The 26,759-nt window shown below is 45.6% G+C and overlaps 1 protein-coding gene across 18 annotated transcripts in view; it reads left to right on the forward strand.

The window, feature by feature from the left end:
• The window catches only part of PIK3AP1 (phosphoinositide-3-kinase adaptor protein 1), a 106,570-nt gene that overhangs the window by 53,533 nt on the left and 26,278 nt on the right, over positions 1–26,759 (forward strand). For 16 of the 18 annotated variants that reach the window (XR_014788748.1, XM_084841376.1, XM_084841377.1 and 13 more), the window contains 4 exons: positions 3,209–3,351; positions 18,702–18,831; positions 20,008–20,204; positions 21,309–21,498. Coding sequence is in view for 17 of the 18 variants with exons in the window: in XM_084841376.1 (XP_084697502.1) it covers positions 3,209–3,351; positions 18,702–18,831; positions 20,008–20,204; positions 21,309–21,498 (660 nt within the window). In the remaining variant the exon portion in view is untranslated. The remainder of the gene's footprint in view (positions 1–3,208; positions 3,352–18,701; positions 18,832–20,007; positions 20,205–21,308; positions 21,499–26,759) is intronic. The other 2 variants (XM_084841372.1, XM_084841374.1) reach the window with 1 other exon arrangement.

Raw genomic sequence — 26,759 nt, forward strand, 5'->3', positions numbered from 1 at the left:
ATTTGTGCTTCCTGTTTCCCCACTTTCTGCCAAATGTCCAAAGCTGCTGTTAATTTTCACTGTGTGATATTTTTAAAAGCATATGAGAACTTTTCTTTGGTATTCAAATGTGAAAGGTAATGTGTCATTCTATATTTGTGCTGAATATTTTGATAGCTAAGTTAATTTTTATTCAAATGATAATCTGAAAATTATTTATATGATGTTTTAGTAAATAAATTCTTAACGAAAACAAGATTTCTATACAGGAATTTCTCTCACTTTCCTAAACACACTAATGTAAATCTTTGTGCTTATGACTGTGGCATGAGCCCTGTTTAGTTTTAATGCCAATTCTGTTAGTATAGTTTGTCACTGTTAAACTACCCAGGTTCATTTTTGAAGCTGCTTGTCAAAGAAAACCACTGCTGAATCCTTCTAGTGCTCCCCACAAAATAGCAAGGACTTGGGTGATTCTCAGGTTCTGTTTAGGTTAGTTCTGAGTAAAGCACTAAAATTTTCTACAATCTCTGGTTTGTTCATGTGATCAAGCAAGCTTGAAGACATGAAGAGTGTCTCTGAGGAATACTTGACCTTCCTGCTTTAAGTTTAGATTTACACAATCACTTCCCATGCTGAAGTCTGCAGGTGTCTGTAGGCATCTAACCCTCTACCACACATTCAGACATGTGTCCAAGAGGCATTTCTCATATCATATATAGTGACATCACATCTTCTAAAAATCATCTCCACCACTGATTTTTGGAGACATGGTATCCTGGTTCTTATTTATAGAAATTACCCCTCATGTTTGTATGTTGGGTAGAGGAAAGAGAAAAAGGGTGCACTTTTGTGAACACACAAAACTGTCCTATGTGTAAATTTTTAGTATGCAGAGGCAGGTTTCCCATCACACAGTCTATGACAAAAAAAGAATGGATAGCACATACTCCAGGGATCACCCGAGTCCACAAATAAGGGTTGTTTATTGAGGATGGTAACATTAATACTAATATGGCAGAAGTCTCCTCTAAGCTGGAGCCCCACCCCTGAGCTGGCCTCTGAGGAGCCAAGATGATTTCTGCTGGTGCCATCACTGCTTTCTCTTGGTTGCATTTACTTTAAATTCAGTTTAGGGTAACCCAGAAGCAATGTGGCACTATTCACTTAAATTTCCCCCTATTTTCCCCTCCTCTTCTCAACAACAGTTTATCCCTTAGCCTTGCTGGCAGGAAAGGTGGAAATATAGGTGGTGCCATACGCACATTACCTAGGTTAAGAAACATCTGATATCTTTCCTTGGCTATCAGTTGCTGACACCTGCCATGAGGTATTGGAGGGATGACTGACTTGCCTCTCCCACCACCTACCCCTCTTTGAATCCTATCCTCCGACTATTTTAATCCAGTTTACTGTTACTCTGTTAAACCATATGAAGGGTAGGCACAGTAGTTGCCTGTGCTGGCATTGTTAATTAAAAGGTAAGCAAGGCACTACATTTAACTGGAATAGAAATTAATCAGTTTAGTTGAAAAATACATCTGATTTGCTTAATAGCCCAGGACACTGCAATGAGAAAAAAGGTCCATCCAAAAAAAGTTAGAACTAGTTTTATGAAGTATTTTCCTATGAAAATCTTATATAAATATTCATAAGATTTTTTATAGTGATGAACAGACTTTACTTCATAAACAACAACCAATTAACAAATTGCCAATAAAACCATCCTGGTAAAATTGCCAATCAAACCATCCTGGTAAAATTGCCAATCAAACCATCCAGCAGCAAGACCTAATTCTTCAAACAATACAGAACAAAGCAGCATCAAAAGTCAAAGGCCTTCTGAAAAACAAAGATCTTTAGTCACCTCCAGAAAGACAGTAGGGGGAAAGGCTGAACAAACACCTTTTGGAAGAGAGTTCCAGTATGTTGGGGCTGTCACACAGAAGCCCCTGCTCCTTCTGAAGTCTAATCTAGTTTCTCCATCAGATGGGACTTTGGAGCAGGATCTCCTCAGAAAAATTTAAGTGCTGGAGTGGGCTCATATGGGAGGAGATGTACTCTGAGATAATTGGGACACAAGTCATTTAGGGCTTTGAAGGTCAAAAATAGCACTTTGCATTGAGCCCGGAAATGAATGGCTAGTTTTCTCAAAATAGGAGAAATACAAAGAAACTAATCCTCACCTGTCAACAGGTGTGCATCTGCATTTTTCTCTAGCTGATGTTTTCAAAGGGAGGCCTACACAGAATGTATTACAGCAGTCTAATCTTGAAGTCACCAACTCATGAATGACAGCCCTATCTTCCAACAGCAGGTGTAGCTTGCATATCAGCCAAAGCAGGAAAAGGCACTTCATGCGACACCTCCAACCTGGGAATCCAAGAGCAATTCTAGGTCCAGCAGTACCCACAAGCTATGAACGTGATCCTTACATGGAAATATGATGCTATCTAGAATGGGCATATCCCTAGTCCATTGTGTCCCCCACTCTCTTCAACTTTTTCTTACCGGAGTTGACCTTGCAAGAGCAGTTAGGGTGACCAAATGTTGAAATTGTCATGATGCAAGTAATTCATTTAAAATCTAAGATAGGTAGTTTTAAAATCTAAGATACAAAATTAAGAATAAGACCAAAGACTATAAATGGTAATCCAGTTTGAATAAAAATGTTCTCTAACTGCACCATTCAGCTGCACTTTGGTTTAATGAAGTATCCTACCTTAAGTATATTCACACACACAAATTGAAAATCTCCTCCTCCTCCTCTATGACATTTCTATACCGCCCCATAGCCAAAGCTCTCTGGGCAGTTTACAAAAGTTAAAACATTAAAATACAATATGTAAAGTTTAAAAGCCATTTACATAAAAGCATATGGACAATATATACAAACAGTATATAACTAAAATCAACTTTAAACTAAAAACATTTTAACAAAAAATAAAAATCTAATAATAAAACAACACAGATTAAAACAACACAACTTAAAAACAGTATACACGAATCAGCAAAAGAAACAAGGATTCTGAAAAGGGAAGGCTCGCTGGAATAATAGAGCCTTTAATGCCTGCTTAAAAACCTTAAAAGAGGTCAGGAGGTGCATTTCAACCAGCAGGTCATTCCACAAGTGAGGGGCGACAACGGAAAATTTTCATAATTGCTTCTTTTAGCATCGTGAATTTCCTTTTGGACATCATTGGTGATTAATCTTTGTCTCATCTCCCAGACTTATCACCTGGAATTGTATGCCTGCGGTTGTTCTCTGGGGATTTAATGATAGCTGAAGCAAGCATCAGCTATTACACTGACATGGAAGACATTAGCAACTTGCTGACTACTGCAGCAAATCCAGTGGAATTCATGTGTCAGGTAAAATGTAGCTTTTGATGGGGCAGGGGACTTGACTTGAATAAGTGAGTAACCTCTGTGGCTCTCTTCACACCTGGCATTTTATCCCACTGCAAACCAGTCCATTTGAGTCCTGATCCTTTCCGGGATTTAGACTGGCTGTGTATACAGGCATCTCTCATAGACATCCCTCCACTGTATCCCTTTTCACCACTGGGCGGAGCTGCACGGAAAAATCAGGACAGAAGGCTGCAGGCTGCTCGCGCCCCCCACCTTGGCGCTGATCATTAGTTCCTTTAATATGATTGATGACTCCGCTCATTCCTCCACTCCTTCGTCCCTCCTGCCTTCCTTTCTCCACCTGCCCCTGCGCTGTTGCTGCTCTTCCCCCTAATTCTGGCTAATTCAAGCCTTTCTCCTGCATGGCTGAGAAGGGAGACTGCCCCATCCATCCTGGGAGGAAAAAAAGCCCATCAAACTGGTGAGCAAAGGGGAGAAGAAGCAGTTAGGGGCTAAGGAGGACAGCCCTCCTCTCATAGATTAAAAAGTCCAGTGAAGTCAATGGGGGGGGAGGTTCCAAGTACATGCACTGAAGGGGATGGGAGACCTTAAGACTGCTACTCTAAGTGCACTCTTATGCAAGCCTACTCAGAAGCAAGCCACACAGTTTTCAATGGCACTTTCAATGGAATGAGAGAGAGAAACAGTCGCTCGTGGTCAGTGACCTGCCCCCACCCTCCCACCAATTTGTTGTCATGACAATACTATGCAACACTGCCCAGCACATGCCCACACAAAGCGCTAAGGTGTAAATACATGGGGAGGAAATGGCGATTTCAATCGCAAGCACAGAAAATGCCGGATTTTCCCTGTACTCAGATAACACGGGAAGAGGGAGGGGTAGATGCAAGATAGCAGCAGGAGAGCAGCAGCATCGTTTAAAGCACCCACAAAAACCTGTGAGTAAAGAAGACCGATCTCACTAAAAAACCAACATGTGAAGGTGGCCTGTAAGATAACTAATTGCATATTAAGATAATTGTTATACTCACTGTAGATACAAGGCTGTGACTGATAGATAGGCTTTTTGTGGTAACACCAATGTGACAATAGAAATAATTGTTTTGGAGGTGATCTGTCACATAACTGAGATACCAATTTCTGTGTAAAATTCTGTCATGGAGATATTTATGAAATCAAATTGAAATTTAGGAGCCTATTTCATCTAGCTTCAAGCAGGGGCATTCTTATTTCTAGATGATGTGGGAAGATATTTTTGATGCAATAACTAAAAATAATTTCCCCCATAGCAGCGTAAGTGTGCATGCATTTCTTCTATTTGGGACCGAAAGTGAAAGGATATAATTGCCAAGTGGTGGAAGGAAGGGATTGCTCATTGCTATAAAGATGCAGGAAAAGGCTAGTTTGTAGGCTGTGTCTGCCTGAGAAAGTTGGAGTCCAGAGGTCAGTGGAATCAATTCAGAGTGTGAGGCCTGGGGAGGCAGCAGCAGCTTGGGTGTGTATGGGGAACTGGAGACTCCAGCAGTGGTTGGTTGGGTAGTGTTACTACTGTAATGAGTGAGAGGTGGGGTGTGTGTGTGTGTGACAGAAGTCTCTTCAAGTTTTGATGACCTGCAGAATCAAATAGAGCTGGGGAACAGGCTTTCTCCTGGCTGAACAGACTTAATGTGTCCTCCTTGAAGAAGCATTTTGAGCTGAAAATAGTTGAATGGCCTTGTTTACCTGTGATGCCCCAGGATACCTCAAGGTCAGTCAGTGTAGGGGTTACCTGAATTTGGGGAATCAACAGGTTGTGTGACACTGACTAATGACAGTTTCTGTTGAATAGGAGTTACTCTATTATACTATTCCATGCTATGCAAAGTTCTGGATTTAACTTTCCTAAATTAAAACAAAGAATAGAACCAATGTACCTTACTGGACCTCTCTGTTCCATGTAGGTTGATATATAAAATGGGTAAGCAGCTCTGCAATATACCCACAACTTCTGCTCTGACATGTATTTAGAAGCCATATCCCAAAAGCCAACTTAGTCTTTCTCACATTTATCATTTCATTATTTCTAGGGGCTTATTCTCTAGTCTTTCCCATTCTGTTGTTTTCCTCGATTTCTTTGCATTGTTCATTTAAGAAGGCCTTCTTGTCTCTCCTTGCTATTCCCTGGAACTCTGCATTCAGTTGGATATATCTTCCCCTTTCTCCCTTGCTTTTCACTTCCCTTCTTTCTTCAGCTACTTGTAAAGCCTCATCAGACAGCCACTTGGCTTTCTTGCATTTCTTCTTCTTTGGGATGGATTTCGTTGCTGCCTCCTGAACAGTATTACGGACCTCCATCCATAGTTCCTCAGGCACTCTGTCTATCAGGTCTAATCCCTTAAATTTATTCCTCACCTCCACTGTATATTCATAAGGGATATGATTTATGTCATACCTGAATGGTTTAGTGGTTTTCCCTACGTTCTTCAATTTAAGCTGAAATTTTGCAACAAGAAGCTCATGATCTGAGCCACAGTCAGCTCCAGGTCTTGTTTTTACTGACTGTATAGAGCTTCTCCATCTTTGACTGCAAAGGACATAATCAATCTGATTTCGATATTGACCATCTGGTGATGTCCATGTGTAGAGTCGCCTCTTGTGCTGTTGGAAAAGAGTGTTTGCTATGATCAGCGTGTTCTCTTGGCAAAACTCTATTAGCTTTTGTCCTGCTTCATTTTGTGCACCAAGGCCATGCCTGCCTGTTATCCCGGTGATTTCTTGACTTCCTACTTTAGCATTCCAATCCCCTATGATGAAGAGGACATCTTTTTTTGGTGTTAGTTCTAGAAGGTGTTGTAGGTCTTCATAGAACCGATCAACCTCAGCTTCTTTGGCATCAGTTGGAGATTTCAAGGGAACGTTTTGCGCAAAGACGGGCATGATAAAGGACAAAGAAGGCAGGGACCTAACAGAAGCAGATGAGATGAAGAAGAGGTGGCAAGAATACACAGAAGGACTATACAGGAAAGATCTTAATGTCCCTGATAGCCATGATAGTGCGGCCACTGAACTTGAGCCGGACATCCTCGAGAGTGAAGTCAAGTGGGCCTTAGGAAGCATTAGTAACAACAAAGCTAGCGGAGATGACAGTATTCCAACTGAGCTATTTAAGATCCTAAAAGATGATGCTGTTAAAGTGCTGCATTCAATATGCCAACAAATTTGGAACACTCAACAATGGCCGCAAGACTGGAAAAGGCCAGTTTACATTCCAATTCCAAAGAAGGGCAACGCCAAAGAGTGTTCAAACTAGGGGTGGACGAAAGTCGCTTACCTGTCGTTGAAGGACGTTCGTGGTGGGGGGGAGGCGCTTCGCTGCTCCCCCCGCGAAGTTCCGGCCGGGGGGGGGAGGCTTCCCGCCTCGGCCCGGCCGAAATTCAGGCCGGGGGGGAGGCTTCCCGCCTCGGCCCGGCCGAAATTCAGGCCGGGGAGGAGGCCTCCCGCCTCGGCCCGGCCGCGAACGCGAAAGTTTAAAAAAAAAAAAATGCCCCCTGATAGGCTACGTGACGATTGACGTAGCCTATCACGGCTGACTTTGCAAATCTAGCCGTGATAGGCTACGTCAATCGTCACGTAGCCTATCAGGGGGCGTGTTTTTTTTTTTTTCTTTGATTGCAATGGCGGCGGCGGCAGCCGGTCAAAAGACCGGCTGCCGCTCCCGCCCTGCTCGAACACCTGCCGAACCGGACCCGCCACCGGGAGGGACATTCGGTGAAGGTAAGTCCCGTCCCGGGGGGGGGGGGTGCGGGGGGGGTTCGCAGGATTTCTCCCCGAAACTTGTTCGGGGGGCCGAACACGTTGGCGCTCGGCCCCCCGAAGTTTCGGCGAGAAATTCTCCTCCATCCCTACTTCAAACTACCGCACAATTGTGCTCATTTCACATGCCAGCAAGGTGATGCTCAAAATCCTACAAGCTAGGCTTCAGCAGTATGCAAACCGAGAACTACCGGAAGTACAAGCTGGGTTTAGAAGAGGCAGAGGAACTAGAGATCAAATCGCCAACGTTCGCTGGATCATGGAGAAAGCAAGAGAATTCCAGAAAAACGTCTATTTCTGCTTCATCGACTACACTAAAGCCTTTGATTGTGTGGATCACAACAAACTGTGGCAAATTCTGAAAGAGATGGGAGTACCAAACCACCTTACCTGTCTCCTGAGAAACCTGTACAAGGGTCAAGAAGCAACGGTAAGAACCAGACATGGAACAACCGATTGGTTCAAAATTGGGAAAGGAGTACGACAAGGCTGCATATTGTCACCCTGCTTATTTAACTTATATGCAGAGTACATCATGAGAAACGCCGGGTTGGATGAATCACAGGTCGGAATTAAGATTGCCGGGAGAATTATCAACAACCTCCGACATGCAGACGATACCACCCTAATGGCAGAAAGCGAAGAGGGTCTCAACAGCCTGTTGTTGAGGGTGAAAGTGGAGAGTGCAAAAGCTGGTTTGAAACTCAACATTAAAAAAACGAAGTTCATGGCATCTGGCCCCATCACTTCCTGGCATATAGAAGGGGAAGAAATGGAAGCAGTGAGAGATTTTACTTTCTTGGGCTCCAAGATCACCGCAGATGGTGACTGTAGCCATGAAATTAAAAGACGCTTGCTCCTTGGGAGGAAAGCTATGGCAAACCTAGACAGCATAGTAAGAAGCAGAGACATCACCTTGCCGACAAAGGTTCGTCTAATCAAAGCTATGGTTTTCCCAGTAGTAATGTATGGCTGTGGGAGCTGGACTATAAGGAAGGCTGAGCGCCGAAGAATTGATGCTTTCGAACTGTAGTGCTGGAGAAGACTCTTACGAGTCCCCTGGACTGCAAGGAGGTCAAATCAGTCCATCCTAAAGGAAATCAACCCTGAGTGCTCATTGGAAGGACAGATACTGAAACTGAAGCTCAAATATTTTGGCCACCTAATGCGAAGAGAAAACTCTCTGGAAAAGACCCTGATGCTGGGAAAGACTGAAGGCAAAAGGAGAAGGGGACGGCAGAGGATGAGATGGCTAGATAGCATCACGGATGCAATGAATATGAACTTGAGCACACTCCGGGAGAGAGCGCAGGACAGGAAGGCCTGGCGTTCTATGGTCCATGGGGTCACGAAGAGTCGGACACGACTGAACAACAACAACAAGGGCTTATTCTAGGCATTGATAATCCTGGGGTCCCAAGGCCTTGCTGAGGCACCCATCAAACTATTTTTTACTCTATTCAAGTGAATGGAGCAATTTCTCAATTCACTTGAGTGGTTGTGAGAGGGAACTCCCCTGCCAAAAAACAGCCAGAGGGAGGGGAAACGCAGTCTCCACTGAGCACCCTTGGGGCAACAGGAGCTTTGGTGGTGGGTGGGCTTCTCTCTCCCTCCTGCCATTTTTCAGCAGTGCAGCTTCCCCTCCCGCCATGCAAATGAATAGAGAAACAACTCCATTCATTGGGGGGGGGGGAGTGTGTGTGTGTGTGTGTGTGTGTGTGTTTACCTTTTATTTTCTCTCTCTCTTTCTGTTTTCCCTCCCTCTTTTTCTGTTTTTCCATTTTCTCTGTGGCCTGGTTCACATGTAACAAGAAGCCACTGTGGGTGAATTTCCCTCGGGGGTTCCCGTGGTGGTGGTGGCTTCCATTCTGAATATTCAAGCCACAGCAGGGGCACACTGTAGCTTCTCTTTATGTGCCAACCTAGTGAGGGTGGGTTTTTGGGGTGGCTGAGAAGCCACCCACAATCCTAAAACAGCCCAGTGGCACTGGGTGGCTTGTCAATCACCCCAACAACCCATCCTCACCAGTTCATGCGTAATGAGAAGCCATCACAGCAGCGGCTTGGATTGGCAACTTGGCACTTGTGGGTGCCACAGCCCACGGTAGGCTGTGGTGATTGTGCGAACCAGGTCTTTGTCTTTGCATGTTTTCCTTCCCCCTTGACTTCTCGTGTGTGTGTGTGTGTGTGTGTGTGTGTGTATGTGTATGTGAGAAAGAGAGGTAGGAGACAGAAAGCGAGAGTAAGAATGAGTAAATGTGATTGGGACATAGGTTGGCCATGTGCCCTATTTTACAGAGAGCAGTCCTCTATTTGACACATCCTGTATTTGAAGAATCCTCTAGTTTGGTTTAAAAATCAAGAACCATAAGAAGGGAGAGCAAGTGTTTTAAAGTTGCCTGTCAACAGTTAGCACCCAGGCAGCAGATGGAGCAGGTACACAGGACACCTGGGCACAGTTTTCCCCACTATGGGAAGATGTATTGTACTTTAATTTCTGTTGTTGTGATTTAGAAGTTATTACTTCTAAATTTGCATTTATACATATAAATTAGCATGTTCAATTTTTATGCATATACGTGTCCTATTTTATTCTCATTTTTGGCAATGCATAAATGGCCACTGTGAAGGATTGCTGAGACTAGTCCCAACAACCCTGCAAGGTAGGACAGGCCAAACCTGGCCACAAATCCCCACAACAACCCAGTAGCCTTCCACCGTGGCCAATAGGCACTAGAATTAGCACTGACGTTATGCAGAACACGCCACACCAACTGAAAGTTGGGGAAAAGTTTATTGAAGGAAAAGGGACAATTGGGAATCAAAGCGGGGAGGTGGTAGGTTGTAATTACAAGCAAGATTACAATAAACAGAACACCCAGGAATGCTGAGAACCTTTATACGTACCCCAAGCAAAGTAACAAAGCTAGCTAGTCTATCCTATACATACCAAGGTATGGGCCTTCCAGGATAGTTTCCAGCCATCAACACATCCAAGAACCATCAGAGCAAAGGAAGATGACCCGCCTCTTCCTCAGCCCCCTATTTAAGGCCCGGCCCTAGCAACTCAGGGCAGAATTCATGTAACCAGTGGTGTAGTGGCAAATTCAGAAGTGCAGGGTCCCTTTGTGACAGTCACATCCATGCCCCCTCATAGCCACACCCCCTTCTAAGACTGTACAACCTTGTAAGATTGTACAACCTTCAGCTGGGATCCAAAAACTGTACAGCTGAGAGTAAGGCAGTGGTTTTTCAACTGGCTGTCTGAGAAAAAAAATGCAGGGGTGTCAAAATCTTTTTCACCCACCCACTCACTCACTCACCCACTCACTCACTCACTCACTCACACACAAACATTTTAGGTTTTCAAAATATGATACTGTATGGAAGCTCCACCCTCTCAACTCATCCCTCATGGACAGATCCCTTCTCATTTAAACAGCCCCCTTGCACACTCCCTTAGTGCCCCAACAGTACCCATTACCCTTCCCTAAGCTCCTTCATTATATCTCTTCCCTCCCCCAACAGAAATATCCACACACCCAGCTGGATTGATCTGCAAACACACACACACACACACACACACACACACACCCCTTCTTTCTCCTCTCCCAGCAACTGATTTTTTTTCTGTTTCTTTTCCCTCCACTAGGGTTTGTTTGCCCAGGCACATGCCAACCTTGTACCAAAAATTGTAGCTGACAGAGCAGGTTGCATTTGGCAATTCTGCTTACTGTAGAAATTAATGTTCAAGAATTAACAGTGCAATCCAATGGGTGTTTATTTCGAATTAAATTTACAGATATCTTGGGAAGGCAGCTAAGGCTGCAGTCTCATGCACTTTTACCTAGGAGAAAGCCCAGTTGGCAATTGAACATAGTGGGACTGACTTCTGAGTAAACATGCATAGGATTGTGTGATAAATCCTAAAAACTGGCACAAAGCAACTTTTACAATGAATATTACTAATTCAATAGCTGAATGAGACAGCATCTTGCTTCTCATTTGCACCACCCATCTGCCTGCATCTTTTTCATGTTCATCAAGATGTGAAACTTTTCCATAACACTTCTCCAGCGCCGCCACCCCCCCCCCCCCCCCCGTAAAGCACAAACTTACTGAGGGAGCTGGTGTACTGTTGTGGCCCTGTTCTCCTTTCCTGCCCTGGGATTGTGGGAGTGGGATAGGATGATGCTCTGGCTGCTGGTACTGGGGCATATAGATTTCAGGTAAGCATATAGATTTCAGTGAGGTTTATTCCCAGGTATTTCTACCATTTTAATTTAATTTTTAAAATTTCTTTTCATTTATTTTTCACTCATATAGACTTCCTCTTTCTTCTCTCTGCCCTCCCCATGCCCCAACCCCACACCTTGCCGCCGCCACCACCACCCAACAAACTGACTGACCTGACCTATCTGAGTCTGATGTTGGCCAGCGTATTCTGCGGTGCAGAGCGTATCATGTCTTTCGCTGCAGCAGCCCATGCGTGTTGGGTTGCCGTAGCTCTACTACGGCAACCCAACCTACGGCTGGGAGCATGGGATTGACAATCCCATGGGAGCATGGGATTGACAATCAGTATCAGCGTCTCCAGCAAGCAACTTAGCCTGGCCCACGTGCTTCCATCCTTCCCCCAAACCAGATGATGATGGCGAAGTCTCAGGCACTGCAGGCAGCTCCTCCATCTCCCCCTCTCGGAGAGAGAGAAGGTGGGCTGCAAGAGAGGGTAAATTAGCCCTTTCCAGGGCGAGGCTGCTCTCCCCCCACCCAACGCTCCTGCTGCCGCCATGGCCAGCAGCAGCAGCCCTGAATGGGTGGCCGGTGCTGTAGGACAATGAGGGCAGTGCCAGGCATGCAGACACGGAGCGGGAACGGGCGGAGAAGCCAAGAGCTGAGGAGGAGACGAGAGGAGTCTGTAGAGCTCCCTCAGGCTCCCTCTCTTTCCTCCTTTGTCTAGCCGGCTCTGTGTGGTAGATGAGAGGCAGCCACCAGCAGCCTGCACTCCCTTCCTCTGCTCTCTCCTCCCCCCCAGCAGACTGCGACCCAGCTGGGGGCTGGCTTCAATGAAAGTGCAGAGCAACCTGCCACCACTACACCCCAGCATGTAACCAATCAAAGCTCAGCCCCTGGGCGCATCACCCTCACCTCAGAAGAGGCAGGATCTTCCCACCAGACACAGCTGTTATCTCTCTCCCAATTAACACAGACTGAGCTTGGCCTTGGGCAGCAGGGCCAAGAAACCGCTAGATAACAACCAGCTGCAGGTGGTTACCTCAGATGTGACAGCCCAGCCTATTCTTAAGGTAGAGAGCTGGCCTTCATTCTTTTGACATCCCCCCCCCACACACACACACACTCCACCTTGTGAAGATGGAATCTCGGAGTATGTACCCCAGATTCTCCATCTCCATTTCGCTCTTAGAGGCCCTTACAGCTAAAACTCAAAAAAGCAAACAAAACATTTTCCTGCAAAGAAAAAGAAACCCTTCACAGTCAACACAGATAGATTAAAAACACCTCAGCCCATAAAACATCCATGACTGAATGAGCCTCTCGCTCAGACCTTCTGGTCTGAGCCATAAGCATAGGAGAGCCCATCCATCAAGATATTCTTCTTCCCCTGGATGTGAGCAACAGCAAAATCATAATCCTGCAGGGCTAAACCCCAACGCAATAACTTCTGGTTAGAACCTTTAACCCAGTCCAGCTAACACAAGGGGGAGTGGTCAGTTTGTAACTGGAACTTATGACCCCAATGGTAGAGGCAAATGGCCAAACACTCCTTTTCCATGGTGGCTAGATTTTTCTCCTGAGTCAGAAATTTTTTGCTCAAATAAACCACCTTGTGTTTTATTTGAGCAAAGTTCTTGATCAGGACCCTCTTGCAACAGCACCGCCCCCAACGCAGCCTCCAAAGCACCTGTCTGAAGTACAAAAGGGGCTTCAAAATCAGGTGCCTGCAGGATCAGATAATCCACTGGCTTAGCCTTAAGGAGATCAAAAGCCCATTGGCACTGTTCAGACCACTGCACCTGCACAGGTTGCTTCTTCTTACACAAATCTGTCACGGGGGCAACCACATTGCTGAAATGGGGAATGAACCACTGCTGATACCCGGCCAAGCCCCCAAAAGATTGCACCTGTTTCTTGGTCTTGGGCACTGGCCAATCCTGAATGGAAGCAATCTTTGCATCGAGGGGTTTGATAGTACCCCCTCCTATATGGTGGCCCAAATAAGTAACCTCCCCAATGCCAAATTGACACTTGGAGACCTTGACTGTTAGGCCTGCTTCTTGAATCTGCCGGAACACCTGATCTAGGTGGCACTCCCAGGTTTGGTTAAAAATAGCCACATCATCTAAATACACACAGGCGAAAGCCCCCAATCCATTCAACAGCCCATTTATAAGTCTCTGAAAGGTAGGGGGCCCTCATTTCACATGAAATGGGAGGACTGTAAACTGGTAGCGGTCCAAATGGGTCACGAACGCAGACTTTAAAGCAGCGCCCTCGTCAAGGGGCTCCTGCCAGTACCCCTTGGTCAAGTCAATCATGGTGATGTACTCTCCCCTGCCCCCGCTGCCGTTCCAGGAGGTCATTGGCACGAAGCATGGGCTACAGATCTGGCTGGGTCAGACGTTGATAATCAACACAGAATCTAATACCCCCCCCCCCTTTTGTCCACTAACACCACTGGAGAGGACCAGGGACTACAGGAAGGCTGGATCACCCCCCAATCCAACATGATCTTGATCTCAGCAGCAATATCCACAGCATGCTTCCCCGTAGCTCTATAAGGCAAGGACTGAATGGGTGGGTGATCCCCCATCAGGTTAGAATGCTGGGCTAGGGAGGCTCGCCTGGGCACAGCTGAAAACCTAGCCTTATGATCCTTAAGGAACGCCAAAAGCTGCTGTTGTTGAATAGGTGTCAGGGATGGGGGAAGAATAACCTCTTCAATCCACCCAGCCCCTTGGCACTCCTCTAACATGTCCACCACTTCCCCTACATCTTCCTTTTCAGCCACAAACTGGAATTCAACATGGTCCTAGTTAACATATGTTTTTAACATGTTAACATTTAACATGTTTACTTGGAACACCTTAGGTTTACGGAGTGAATCCAGAAAGTACACCAGATAATTATCGTCTCATAGAATCATAGAACAGAAGGGTTGGAAGGGGCCTACAAGGCTATCAAGTCCAACCCCCTGCTCAATGCAGGAATCCAAGTCAGAGCATCCCCAGCCTCTCCCAGCCTTCATTTAACCACCAGAGGGCCATCCCACTTCATGGCCGATTTGCCGGGTTTAATGGGCTTGAGCGCAAGTACCTGATCCCCCAGGTAGAACACCCACAGCTTGGCTTGCCGATCATATCAAGTCCGTTGTTCATGTTGGGCTTGGGCAAGATTGCACTGAGCCCCCTCCTGTACATCCCTCAGGGTGTTCTGCAAAGTCTGCATGAAAACAACTGACCGAAGGGAGGAAGCCACCGTCCCCTCCCATTCCACTGTAGCAAGTTCAAGGGCCCCTGAATCTCCCTCCCAAACATCAGTTCATTAGGAGAGAAGCCCAGGCTCTCCTGAGGGGCATCACGGTAGGCAAAAAGCAGGAATGGCAAGGCTTGATCCCAACCCACAGGGTGCTTGGCAGCATAAGCTCAAATCATTTGTCCCAGAGTCTGACTGAACTGCTCCACCAACCCTCTAGTCTGATGATGATATGGAACACTGTGGAAGGTCTCCACCACCACCCCGTCTCCTGCATTTTCTGCAGTAGTCCAGAAACAAACCCGGTGCCCCAGTCTGATAGAATGGTCTTGGGCATTCCTAGATGGGAACAAATGGACAATAAGGCTTTAGCCAGCATAGTTGCTGTGATGTTAGACAAAGGCACAGCTTCAGCGTATCAAGTGGCAAAGTCAATAACAGTCAGAATAAACTTCTTCCCCGTTTTGGTAGGAGGGGGAAAAGGGACCCATAATGTTCCAGTTTGTTCAAAGGGAGCCTAGACAAGAGGGAGGGGTTGGAGGGGGGCTTTTGGATGGTCCCAGTTAAAGCCCACTCTCTGACACATGTTGCAGGACAGGCAAAAGTCCTTCACCACTTTAACCACTATGTGCCGGTAGAACCGTTTGGTTACCCGGCTCTGTTTCTGCTTGATGCCGAGATGTCCTCCCTATGCAGCTTCATGGGCTAGGTGGAGGTCTTGCTCTCGATAGGCCTGGGGCACAACCAGCTGGCGCTGCAAAGTCCATTTTGCCCCACAGCCCTTTGGGGCAAATTCTCGATACAAGACCCAATGTGCCCCAAAAGAACGCCTCAGGTAGGCTGGAGAGACAGCAGCCATGCCCTGTTAGGCCTCTTCTTGGCAAGTTTGTAATGTAGGGTCAGAGGCTTGAGCAGCAAGGAAGGCAGGACTGGGTATGCCTTCCCCCAGCGACATTTCTCTGCTCTCCCCCTCCACTGGCTCTGGCTCCACGGCTGGTGCAGCCCCCACCCATGTCTGGTTCTAAACTGCCCAGCTCAGCCAACAGGGTTGGAGAGGCCCTTGCTCCTTCATGGGGAGGGGTAAGTCCCGTCTCTTCCCTGGCCCCTCTGGAGCCCCTTCTTGGATCTCAGCCGCTTGGCTACAACTAATGGCCTTCATTTGCACAACGCGGTAAGCAAGGTCATTACCAAGAAGGGCCCCCCACAATGACTCCCCCTCGTGGACAGTTGCATCCAACTCCCCCTTCCAGCCTTGATATTCCACCCTTACTCGAACAATAGGAATATTATAAGGAGTCACTGAGTAGTTCTACCCCTCCCAAAGCTGACCATCCTCCAAGTATCTCTTGTCAACAGCTGTGACATCCGCCCCTGTATCCCATAAACCATGATCTTGGCCCCATTAATAATAACACACTCACAAAACTGCACCAGGCTCCACTTGATCTGTCCTGGTTGCAGCAGCCACATCGAGATCAAAGGATGAGACTTCCAGACGGTCCCGCCGCCGAGTCCCAGATGGAGCAGGACTACTCTGGTCTCTCCCTGCCTCTCTAGAGACACTGGAGGTTGCAGCCTCGGACTTGGCTCACCAAGGCACTGTGACAGGGGAGCCTCCAATGGGGGGTTGGCACACACACTGGCTGTTGGAGAAGCTGATGACAACAAATCCCTGCCTTCCAGTTCACTCGAGCCTGATGAGCCTCCATCGTCTTTACTCCAATCAGAGATCTCAGGACTGGAGCTTAACGAGGCCAGGCGGCCAGTCATCCCCATCCTAGACTGAGACTCATTCTGCCTCTTTTTAGCTAGCTTCAGGCAGTCTCTTTTCAGATGGCCCACTTCCTTGCAGTAATAAGAACTGCCTGCCTGGGGAGTGGAAGTAGCTCTGGGCGTGGGCTCCTGCTGTTCTCCACTGGCAGTATGTGGGGGCCAGCTGCTAGATTTAGCTTCAGCCACCTTCTCTCCTCCTCCAGCCCCAGCGCCTCCTAGATGTTTGGCATTAACAGAGCATTAACTCCCTCTGATGGTGTGTGCTCATTTGATTAGCCAAAAGCCCTGCATCCCTGACAGTCCTAGGGCTCCGGTCATTAACTAAGGTGGCCAGCTCAGGGGGAAGAACAGAAAAGAACAGCTCCAGCCCTATCAGTTCATGCAGTTGTTGCAGGGAATTCACCCCTGCCACCTCCAGCGCCTTTGCCAATTGTGCAGCCAGGGCAACATAACTTTCCTTTGAAGAATGACATAAGGAGCAAAATTTATGACAGCAGTGTTCACTGGAGAGGCCAAAATGCTGTCTCACAAGATCCTCAAACAGATCATAATCATGAGCACCAGTCTGAGGTAATGACCCCAATGAATCTGCCAGCTCCCCTGAAACCTGAGCCCACAGACTAGCCATATGTTGGTGAGCCAGCACATTCTGGTCTTCACAAGCAAGCTCAAACAGGGAGAAGAAGCTCAAAATATCTTGCCCAGTCTGATAAGTAGGGAAAAGTTTCCAATCCAGATGGGCTAGCACATTTCTCTCCCACAAGGAGCGCAATTGTGTTTTTAATGCCTCAAACTGCAACTCCCATCAATCTTAATAGACAGTTGTAGGTCTCTCGTGATGTACGCCTCCAGCTCCCCATGCTCTCCTGATAGCTGCTGTTGTCAGAGGTTGGTGCTGTGCTCTCTCACCTCCCCCTTGCTGATCGCTCAGCCTCCAAATCCATAGGCCAATCTTCCACCTCCCCAACACCCACAGGCACTCCACTCTTTTCCAGACCAGAGGCAGAAATGCCCACAACCCATTCAATAGCGGCTGAGCCTTCAGTCTCAGGCCTGAGCAGCTGGGACAAGACAGTACCATCCTGCCCAGAGCCCGCATTAGCCGGAGCGTGCATGGTCCCTAACTGGCAAAGCAACAAATCTCAGGAGTACGGCACAAAACATCTCATGCCTTTCTCCCAGTTCTTCAGCACCAAGTGCCACCCTCAATAACTTCAGTGTCTTATCCCAGTGCTATCACCATGTGAAGGATTGCTGAGACTAGAGAGCTTCGGCTATCGGGCAGTATAGAAATAAAATAAATAGTCCCAACAACCCTGCAAAGTAGGACAGGCTAAACCTGGACACAAATCCCCACAATAACCCAGTAGTTTTTCACCTTGCCCAATAGGCACTGAAATTAGCAGTGACATGCAGAACTCACTACACCAACGGAAAGTTGGGGATAAATTTATTGAAGGAAAAGGAACCATTGGGAATCCAAGGGGGGAGGTGGTAGGTTGTAATTACAAGCAAGATTACAATAAACAGAACACCCAGGAATGCTGAGAACCTTTATACATACCCCCAAGCAAAGTAACAAAGCTAGCTAGTCTATCCCATACATACCAAGGTGTGGGCCTTCCAGGATAGTTTCCAGCCATCAACACATTAAAAAACCATCAGGGCAAAGGAAGATGACCCTCCTGTCTCTCAGCCCCCTATTTAAGGCCTGGCTTGTGTAACCAAACAAAGCTCAGCCCCTGGGCACATCACCCTCACCTCAGAAAAGGCAGGATCTTGCCACCAGACACAGCTGTTATCTCTTTCCCAATTAACACAGACTGAGCTTGGCCTCTGGCAGCAGGGCTGAGGAACTGCTAGGTAACAACCAGCTCCAGGTGGTTACCTCGGACGTGACAGCCCGGCCTATTCTCATGGTTGAGAGCAGGCCTTAATTCTTGACAGCCACCCTAGTTGGGGAGCTCTCAGCATTTTGTGATGCCTCCCCATGGCAGCCATTTTGTGGTTGTACCCACAGTACTTTTTAAAAATGCCAAATGTGCCCATGGGGACCCCTTCTACAATATCATTAAGTGTGTATTTGTGTGTGTGTGTGTATGTATGCTGAGAATCCTAATTTTTCTTAGCAGCTGACAAGCCACCACTAACTGTAGATATGCAGCAGTGCATATCTTGGAATAATTCTTACATTCTTGAGATTTTAAAATGATGGTCAAACCCTTGATATATTAAAATTCAGTGTCTGGGGTAAATATTTATGGTGTTAATGGTTTTCCTCTTGCATTCAGGCATTTAAAATAGTACCTTATAACACAGAAGCTCTGGACAAAATCCTGACAGAGTCATTGAAGAAGAACCTCCCTGCATGTGGCTTGCATCTCTTAGGGATCAACCAGCTGGAGGAAGAAGACATTACAAGTGAGTGTAGTGGTGGTTTGAAAAAAAAAAAAAACCCTCCATGAATACTTAAGATCTGAAATGAGATAATATTGTGTTAATATTACAATTGTAGGAATAAAAGGTGTGTGTGTGTGTTTGGGGGGGCAGATGTCATTTTGGCATCTCACACAATATGAGCCTTTAGAGCAGCCTTGCCATGCTGGCAGGGATGATGGGAGTTGTAGTCCAGCACCTGTAGTCCAGGTTGGAGACAGCTACACTCGTGGGTTAAGCCAGGCTCTTTTGTTCCCAGCTAAACAAACATTTGAGAGGAATGTGCCACTTCTAGAAACAGATGCCCTGTGAGGGTTAAACAATATGTGTACACAAAATGTATTCTGCTATTCAGATCTTCATTTGAGATGAAGCTTAGCTCAGAAACCTACCTCAGTGTTAGGGCTGCACAATAAAACATGTCAAGTTCAACATGGTGCATTGACTGTTCTTTAGTAGGGATACAAATGGAGTCTAGCAGTCCCTGTTAGCTTTCACAGAAAATGCTATCCCTATTTGTTTTGTAATTCATATTTTATTGACAAATTTTATAATTGAACAATGTAACAAAAGAAAATAATAACAATGACTAAAAAGAAAGGTTATAGAGTTGCATAGGATATCAGTCGCCAATTACATAAATAAAGAGGCATATATTTTAATACCTGCTTTTCTTAGTTGGAGAATTATGTGGTGATATAGTCAATCCAAACTGACATATTGCCACCATTTTAAAAGAAAGAAATGTGTACCATACCAACCATTTTGTGCTTTAAGAAAGCAAGAAGAACAATATAAAAAGGTCTTTATGCTATCCGTATTTATGAAGAACAAAGCTGGCAGGGAGTATTGCAGGTGTTCTAGAGTGTGCTCTTCATTCCCACAGGATAACACTAAGAAAGAAGAGGCCTGGACAGTGCCTCATCTGTACTGTGTGTGCACTCTAATATATGTCCCAGAATCCTTTGCAAAGTGCAGGGATTCCATAGCAGACATGTAGGAGTTCCTCAGCACAACTCAGTGGATCCCTCAAGTACAAAGTTTGACTACTATTCTAGGTAATTTCCTCTGTTTCATTTGCAAGTATTGCGTTTATTACCCGCTGCCATAGCTGATGCTCCAAAAGCAACTTGCATTGTCTTTTTTTCTTTTTCTTTTCAGGCCAGAGGGATGAAGAGCTGCCAACTCTCCTGCACTTTGCTGCAAAATATGGGCTAAAAAACCTCACAGCCCTGTTGCTTACATGCCCAGGAGCCCTGCAGGCCTACAGTGTTGCCAACAAGTATGGTTACTATCCCAACAACCTAGCAGAGAAACAGGGCTTCAAAGATCTCCGGCAGTTCATTGATGAATATGTGGTAAGAGGAACTATTTCTCTTTATTCTTTGTTGATGGGATGCTGTAAAGAAGAGAAAAGTACTGCAACTAAAGTTTATTATGTAGGATGGTGCCTCACATAGAAACAATAGGGGTAAGGGTTCCAGTGTTACACTTGCAATCGTATACCTGTAGAAAGTAATAATAGCATTTGAATGCCATCCAATGCAGGGGTAGGCAACTTCAGGAGGTACAGGTACCATTTTTACTCCTTCCCCTCATGGACCGCACCCCCCTTGCAGGTGCCAAAAAAAGGGAGGAAATAAAAAACATTTAAAATGGCATCCGGAGCTGCTATGGAGCACCAAAAGGGTTAAAATTAGCTTGTTTGCAAGCCAATTTTAACTTTTTGGGTGCTCCATAATAGCTCTGGATGCCATTTTCTTTGAAAAAAAAATGTGAGAATGTTGTAGTGGTCCCCTTCTGGGGAGCACGTTGGGAAGCTGTGGGGCAGTATGGGCTGTGTGTTGCCCACCCCTCCTCTAGAGGATGAAGCTATCCTCTGAAGGCCTCAGTCATATCAATGCCCTTCTGATTGCAAAATAATAATGTGAAGGAGAGTTTTCAAGAACTAATCTGCAGAATTTATCTAGTTGGCACCTTTAGAACTAGGACCTGGACATATCTGCAGGTGAACATTTGGATACTTCAGTTTTCATATGAAGGAAAATAACTCCTGTGAATGATGTCGGACATCTCAGGTAGACAGGGGAACTTGCACATGCAGGGGCCTTTTCATTTCTTGGTGGGATACTGGTGGGTTGGTGTGTTTATGGACCAGGAGCAGGTAGAAGATACATGTTTTGTTCTGCTTTCTTGGGATTGCTGAGAATGGTTTGGAGATGCAGTGCAAAGTATAGGACTTTGGATGTGATCACATGCACATTTTCTTTGCATTTTATTTTTGGCATACGTATATGGGCTGGGTATCACACAACTGTTTTTGAACAAGAACCTGCAGGACCATTGTTTAAAGACTCAGCTTTAGTAGGGGCATGCTTTGAAGAGTGGGTATATTTTTAGTTTGATTCAGTAGCAGTTGCCACTGCCTCAGAGAAGAGTCATTTGCTTTCTTCCCCTTCTAGGAGACAGCAGACATGTTGAAAAGTCACATAAAGGAGGAGTTGATGCAGGGTAAGGAAGATGACTCTGTTTATGAGTCTATGGCTCACCTCTCCACCGACCTGCTGATGAAATGTTCTCTGAACCCTGGCTGTGATGAAGAGCTCTATGAATCTATGGCTGGTTTGGTTCCCAGTGCTACAGAGGACTTGTGTACGTACATAGTGTTCATCTTGCTGTTAAAATCCACATTTATGCTACACTACAGGAGACAGCGTGCATAAACTAGTGCTGAGCTAAAATGCCTCCTCCAAACTCTGCCACTCTGTTCACAGGAACATTTTGATGATTTGTGGGTGGGAGTACAAACAGGGATTTACTCCCAGGTAACTGTGTAGGATTGCAGCCTGGGTTAATTGGCACGGAGTTCCTGTTCAAATGAACGAGACCAGTTGGTCATGGCTTAAGTTCTATTGATGTCAGTGGGAATGAAGTGCAACTAATTTAGCGTGGATCCAACTGCATGAATGCATGACCAAGATATAGGAGGTTATGATTTTTCACAAACTAACATCACATTTAAGAAGCTAAGACCAGAAGATCCAGAAATCTTTCCTTATATTTGGTTCCCCTTTCCCACCCCACACCCATATCAAATCTGTTGAAGAGAGAGAGAATAATCCCATGCAATACAAATGTATATTTATTTACCAAAGGGAGGGGGTTATATTTGATGTTAATTATACTTTGTTCAGATTGTTTGTCTGGTTTCTATCAATGAACTGGATAAATTTTGTTTCAGTGACAGATAGTGTTGTGGTACATGTAGGAGTGGGCTTTTTTGGTTTGGTATTTTTATCCTCAGTTCTTTGAAGGGCCAAGTATGTTTTTTCAATTAATTGTCTAGAAATATTTTAATGCCTTTTCTTTATGTGTTTGATGATATGCTGTTTTTGTATTCCAAAGATTTTTAATTAAAAATCTGTATTTTTCATGTTAGCAGTGGGCTCACGTAAACACTGTAACATGAGAATTCATGCTCTTGTTTTGAACGGAAAAACATGCCTTTTCCAGAATGCCTTCTATAAGTTTGTTGCTCCCACACATATGAGTTAAAGAGCTCTTTGCCTCTGCCCCAACTCAGAGCAAAGTGGCTGAGATGCATAATAGCAGTGTGTGTAGGGGTAGTGGGGTGGGATGTTCTTGAGGTTTGCACATATGCTGCTGGGGGAAGATTGGGCTTCCAAGCCTCCAGATGCCTTTTCCTCACTTAGAAGCAGATACAGGGCTATGCGTACAGCCCCGATGCTGTTCATTCTCTTCAGCAGAGCTTTAGAAGTAGGAACTGACATTACAATGATCACATGTTCAGATGAGAACTCCTAATCCACCTAATTAGTAACTAGTTCTGCTGCTGGGGCATTTTGAGTGGGATGGTGAGCCAAGTGACGTACTAGGAAGTCCAGTTGCCCATCTCTATCACTCATTCCAGCCCAACACCCTATCTGCATTTGAAATATTTCTTCTCCACCCACTCTTCCACCCATCAGAATGGATACTGATAAGGAGTTTTCACTTCCCATGTAGCGTGTGGCTTGGTACACTTACCTGAATTATGTGGACCTATCTGCTTACATCTCCAGCAAAGGAGATCATTACCTTGTTGTGGTGCTGGAGCTTGAACACCTCAATGACATCATGAGCTAAACCGTGAAGGGACACACAAGACGGGAAAGTCATGGCAGAGAGGTCAGACTAAATACGATCCCTCGGGAAGGAAACGGCAACCCACCCCAGTATTCTTGCCATGAAAACTAAATGGATCAGTACAACCAGAGATATGTCGGTATACCATCAGAAGATGGGACTCCCAGGTCGGAAGATGGTCAAAATGCTACTGGGGAGGAACAGAGGATGAGTTCAACTAGCCCCAGATGTGATGACGTAGCTAGCTCAAACCCGAAAGGACGGCTAGCAGCCGATGGTGCTGGTGGTGAACAACGAATCCGATGTTCTAAAGATCAACACACCATAGGAACCTGGAACGTAAGATCTATGAGCCAGGGCAAATTGGATGTGGTTATTGGCAAATTGGATGTGGAGATGTCAAGATTAAATATAGACATTTTGGGTGTCAGTGAACTGAAATGGACTGGAATGGGCCACTTCACATCAGATGACCACCAGATCTACTACTGTGGACAAGAGGACCACAGAGGAAATGGAGTAGCCTTCATAATTAATAATAAAGTGGCTCAAGCAGTGCTTGGATACAACCCAAAAAATGACAGAATGATCTCAATTCGAATTTAGGGTAAGCCATTTAACATCACTGTGATCCAAATACACACCCCAACCACAGATACTGAAGAAGCAGAAGTAGATCTGTTCTATGTGGATCTGCAGCACCTACTGGATAGTACGCAAAAAAATATGTTATTTTCATTACAGGAGACTGGAATGCTAAGGTGGGTAGTCAAACAACACCTGAAATTACAGGCAAGCATGATCTGGGAGAACAAAATGAGCAGGACATAGGCTGATAGAATTTTGCCAAGACAACTCACTGTGCATAACAAACACTCTCTTCCAACAACCTAAGAAAAAACTTTATACATGGACTTCACTAGATGGTTGATACCGAAATCAGATTGACTACATCCATTGTAGCTAAAGGTGGCAGACATCTATGCAGTTGGTAAAAACAAGACCTGGAGCTGATTGTAGTTCAGATCACGAACTTCTTATTGCACAAGTTAGAATCAGACTAAAGAGAATAGGGAAGACCCACAGATCAGTTAGATATGAGCTCACTAATTTTCCTAATGAATATGCAGTGGAGGTGAAGAATAGATATAAGGGACTAGATTTAGTAGATAGGGTCCCGGAAGAACTATGGACAGAAGTTCGCAACATCGTTCAGGAGGCGGCAACAAAAAACGTCCCAAAGAAAAAGAAAACCAAGAAGGCAAGATGACTGTCTGCTGAGACACTGGAAGCAGCCCAAGAAAGAAGGAAAGCAAAATGCAACAGTGATAGGGGGAGATATGCCCAATTAAATGCAAAATTCCAGAGGTTAGCCAGAAGAGATCAGGAATTATTTTTAAACAAGCAATGCACAGAAGCAGAAGAAGATAATAGAATAGGAAGGACACGAGACCTCTTCCAGAAAATTAGAAACATGGGAGGTAAATTCCCAGCAAAAATGGGTATGATCAAAAACAAAGATGGCAAGGACCTAACAGAAGCAGAAGAGATCAAGAAAAGGTGGCAAGAATATACGGAAGATCTGTATAGGAAGAATAATAATATCGGGGATAGATTTGACGGTGTGGTCGGTGAGCTAAAGCCAGACATCCTGAAGAGTGAGGTTGAATGGGCCTTAAGAAGCATTGCTAATAACAAGGCAGCAGGAGATGACGGTACCCCAGCTGAACTGTTTAGAATCTTGCAAGATGATGCTGTCAAGGTGATGCATGCCATATGGCAGCAAATTTGGAAAACACAAGAATGGCCAACAGATTGGAAAAGATCAACTTATATCCCCATACCAAAAAAGGGAAGCACCAAAGAACGTTCAAACTATCGAACAGTGGCACTTATTTCACATGCCAGTAAGGTAATGCTAGGGATGTACGAAAGTGACTTACCTTTCACGGATTATGTTGATGGTGGGGGGGAGGTGATCCGTTCCTCCCCCCCGGAATCCTCGATGGCCAGCTGTGCTCCGTGGCAGCTCCGCGGAGCAGCTGGCCAGGCCCAGCCCAGCCTAGAGCTGTCCGCAGCTCTGGGGAAAAAGAAAAAAAACCCGCGTATGCAAATGGTGGCGGCTACGGCCGCCGCCATTTGCGTTCCTTATTTTTGGCCGTCTGAATCTATGTAAATATTTATGTAGACTATGACGGCGAAAATAAAGGGGAACGCAAATACCGTAGCGGGCGCTATTTGTGTCCCTTTTTGATTCACTGTTTTAGCCTACGTAAATCTTTATGTAGGCTAAAACGGTGAATCAAAAAGGGACGCAAATAGCACCCGCTACGCTATTTGCGTTCCCCTTTATTTTCACCATCATAGTTTACGTAAATATTTACATAGACTAAGATCGCCAAAAATAAGGAACGCAAATGTCGGCGGCCATAGCCGCCGCCATTTGCGTATGCAGTTGTTGTTGTTTTTTAACCCACCCAGCCATGATAGGCTATGTAATGATTTTTTTAAACCCAGCCATGATAGGCTACGTAAACCTTTACGTAGCCTATCACGTTTTTTTTTTTAAACAAGACTGGAAATGGCAGCAGCGGCGGCCGCCCGGAAGATCCGCCCCAGGTAAGTCTTGTCCCGGGGGGAATCCGCGGGGGGACGGAGACTCCAGCAATTCATGGAACGAGAATTGCCAGATGTACAAGCTGGGTTTAGAAAAGGCAGAGGAACTAGAGACCAAATTGCCAATATCCGCTGGATAATGGAGAAAGCCAGGGAGTATCAGAAAAACATCTATTTCTGTTTTATTGACTATTCTAAAGCCTTTGACTGTGTGAATCATCACAAACTGTGGCAAGTTCTTGATGGTATGGGGATACCAAGTCATCTTGTCTGCCTCCTGAGGAATCTGTATAATGACCAAGTAGCAACGGTAAGAACAGACCATGGAACAACTGACTGGTTTAAGATTGGGAAAGGAGTACGGCAGGGTTGTATACTCTCACCCTACCAACCTGTACGCAGAACACATCATGCGACGTGCTGGGCTTGATGAAACCAAGGCTGGAGTTAAAATCTCTGGAAGAAATATTAACAATCTCAGATATGCAGATGATACCACTTTGATGGCTGAAAGCGAGGAGAAGCTGAGGAACCTTATGACGAAGGTGAAAGAAGAAAGTGCAAAAGCTGGGTTGCAGTTCAGCCTCAAAAAAACCAAGATTATGGCAACCTGCTTAATTGATAACTGGCATATAGAGGGAGAAAACATTGAGGCAGTGACAGACTTTGTCTTTCTAGGCGCAAAGATTACTGCAGACGCTGACTGCTGCCAGGAAATCAGAAGACGTTTACTTCTTGGGAGGACAGCAATGACAAATCTTGATAAAATAGTTAAGAGCAGAGACATCACACTGACAACAAAGGTCCACATAGTTCAAGCAATGGTATTCCCCGTAGGAACCTATGGCTGCGAGAGCTGGACCATAAGGAAGGCTGAGCGAAGGAAGATAGATGCCTTGGAACTGGTGCTGGAGGAAAATTCTGAGAGTGCCTTGGATGGCAAGAAGATCCCACCAGTCCATACTCGAGGAAATAAACCCAGACTGCTCACTTGAGGGAATGATCTTAAAGGCAAAACTGAAGTACTTTGGCCACATAATGAGAAGACAGGACACCCTGGAGAAGATGCTGATGCTAGGGAAAGTGGAAGGCAAAAGGAAGAGGGGCCGACCAAGGGCAAGATGGGTGGATGATATTCTGGAGGTGACAGA

This window comes from Heloderma suspectum, chromosome 3 (genome assembly GCF_057233095.1).
Source record: "Heloderma suspectum isolate Gila_16-S chromosome 3, 16-S_ref, whole genome shotgun sequence".
Classification (NCBI taxonomy): Eukaryota; Metazoa; Chordata; class Lepidosauria; order Squamata; family Helodermatidae; genus Heloderma; species Heloderma suspectum.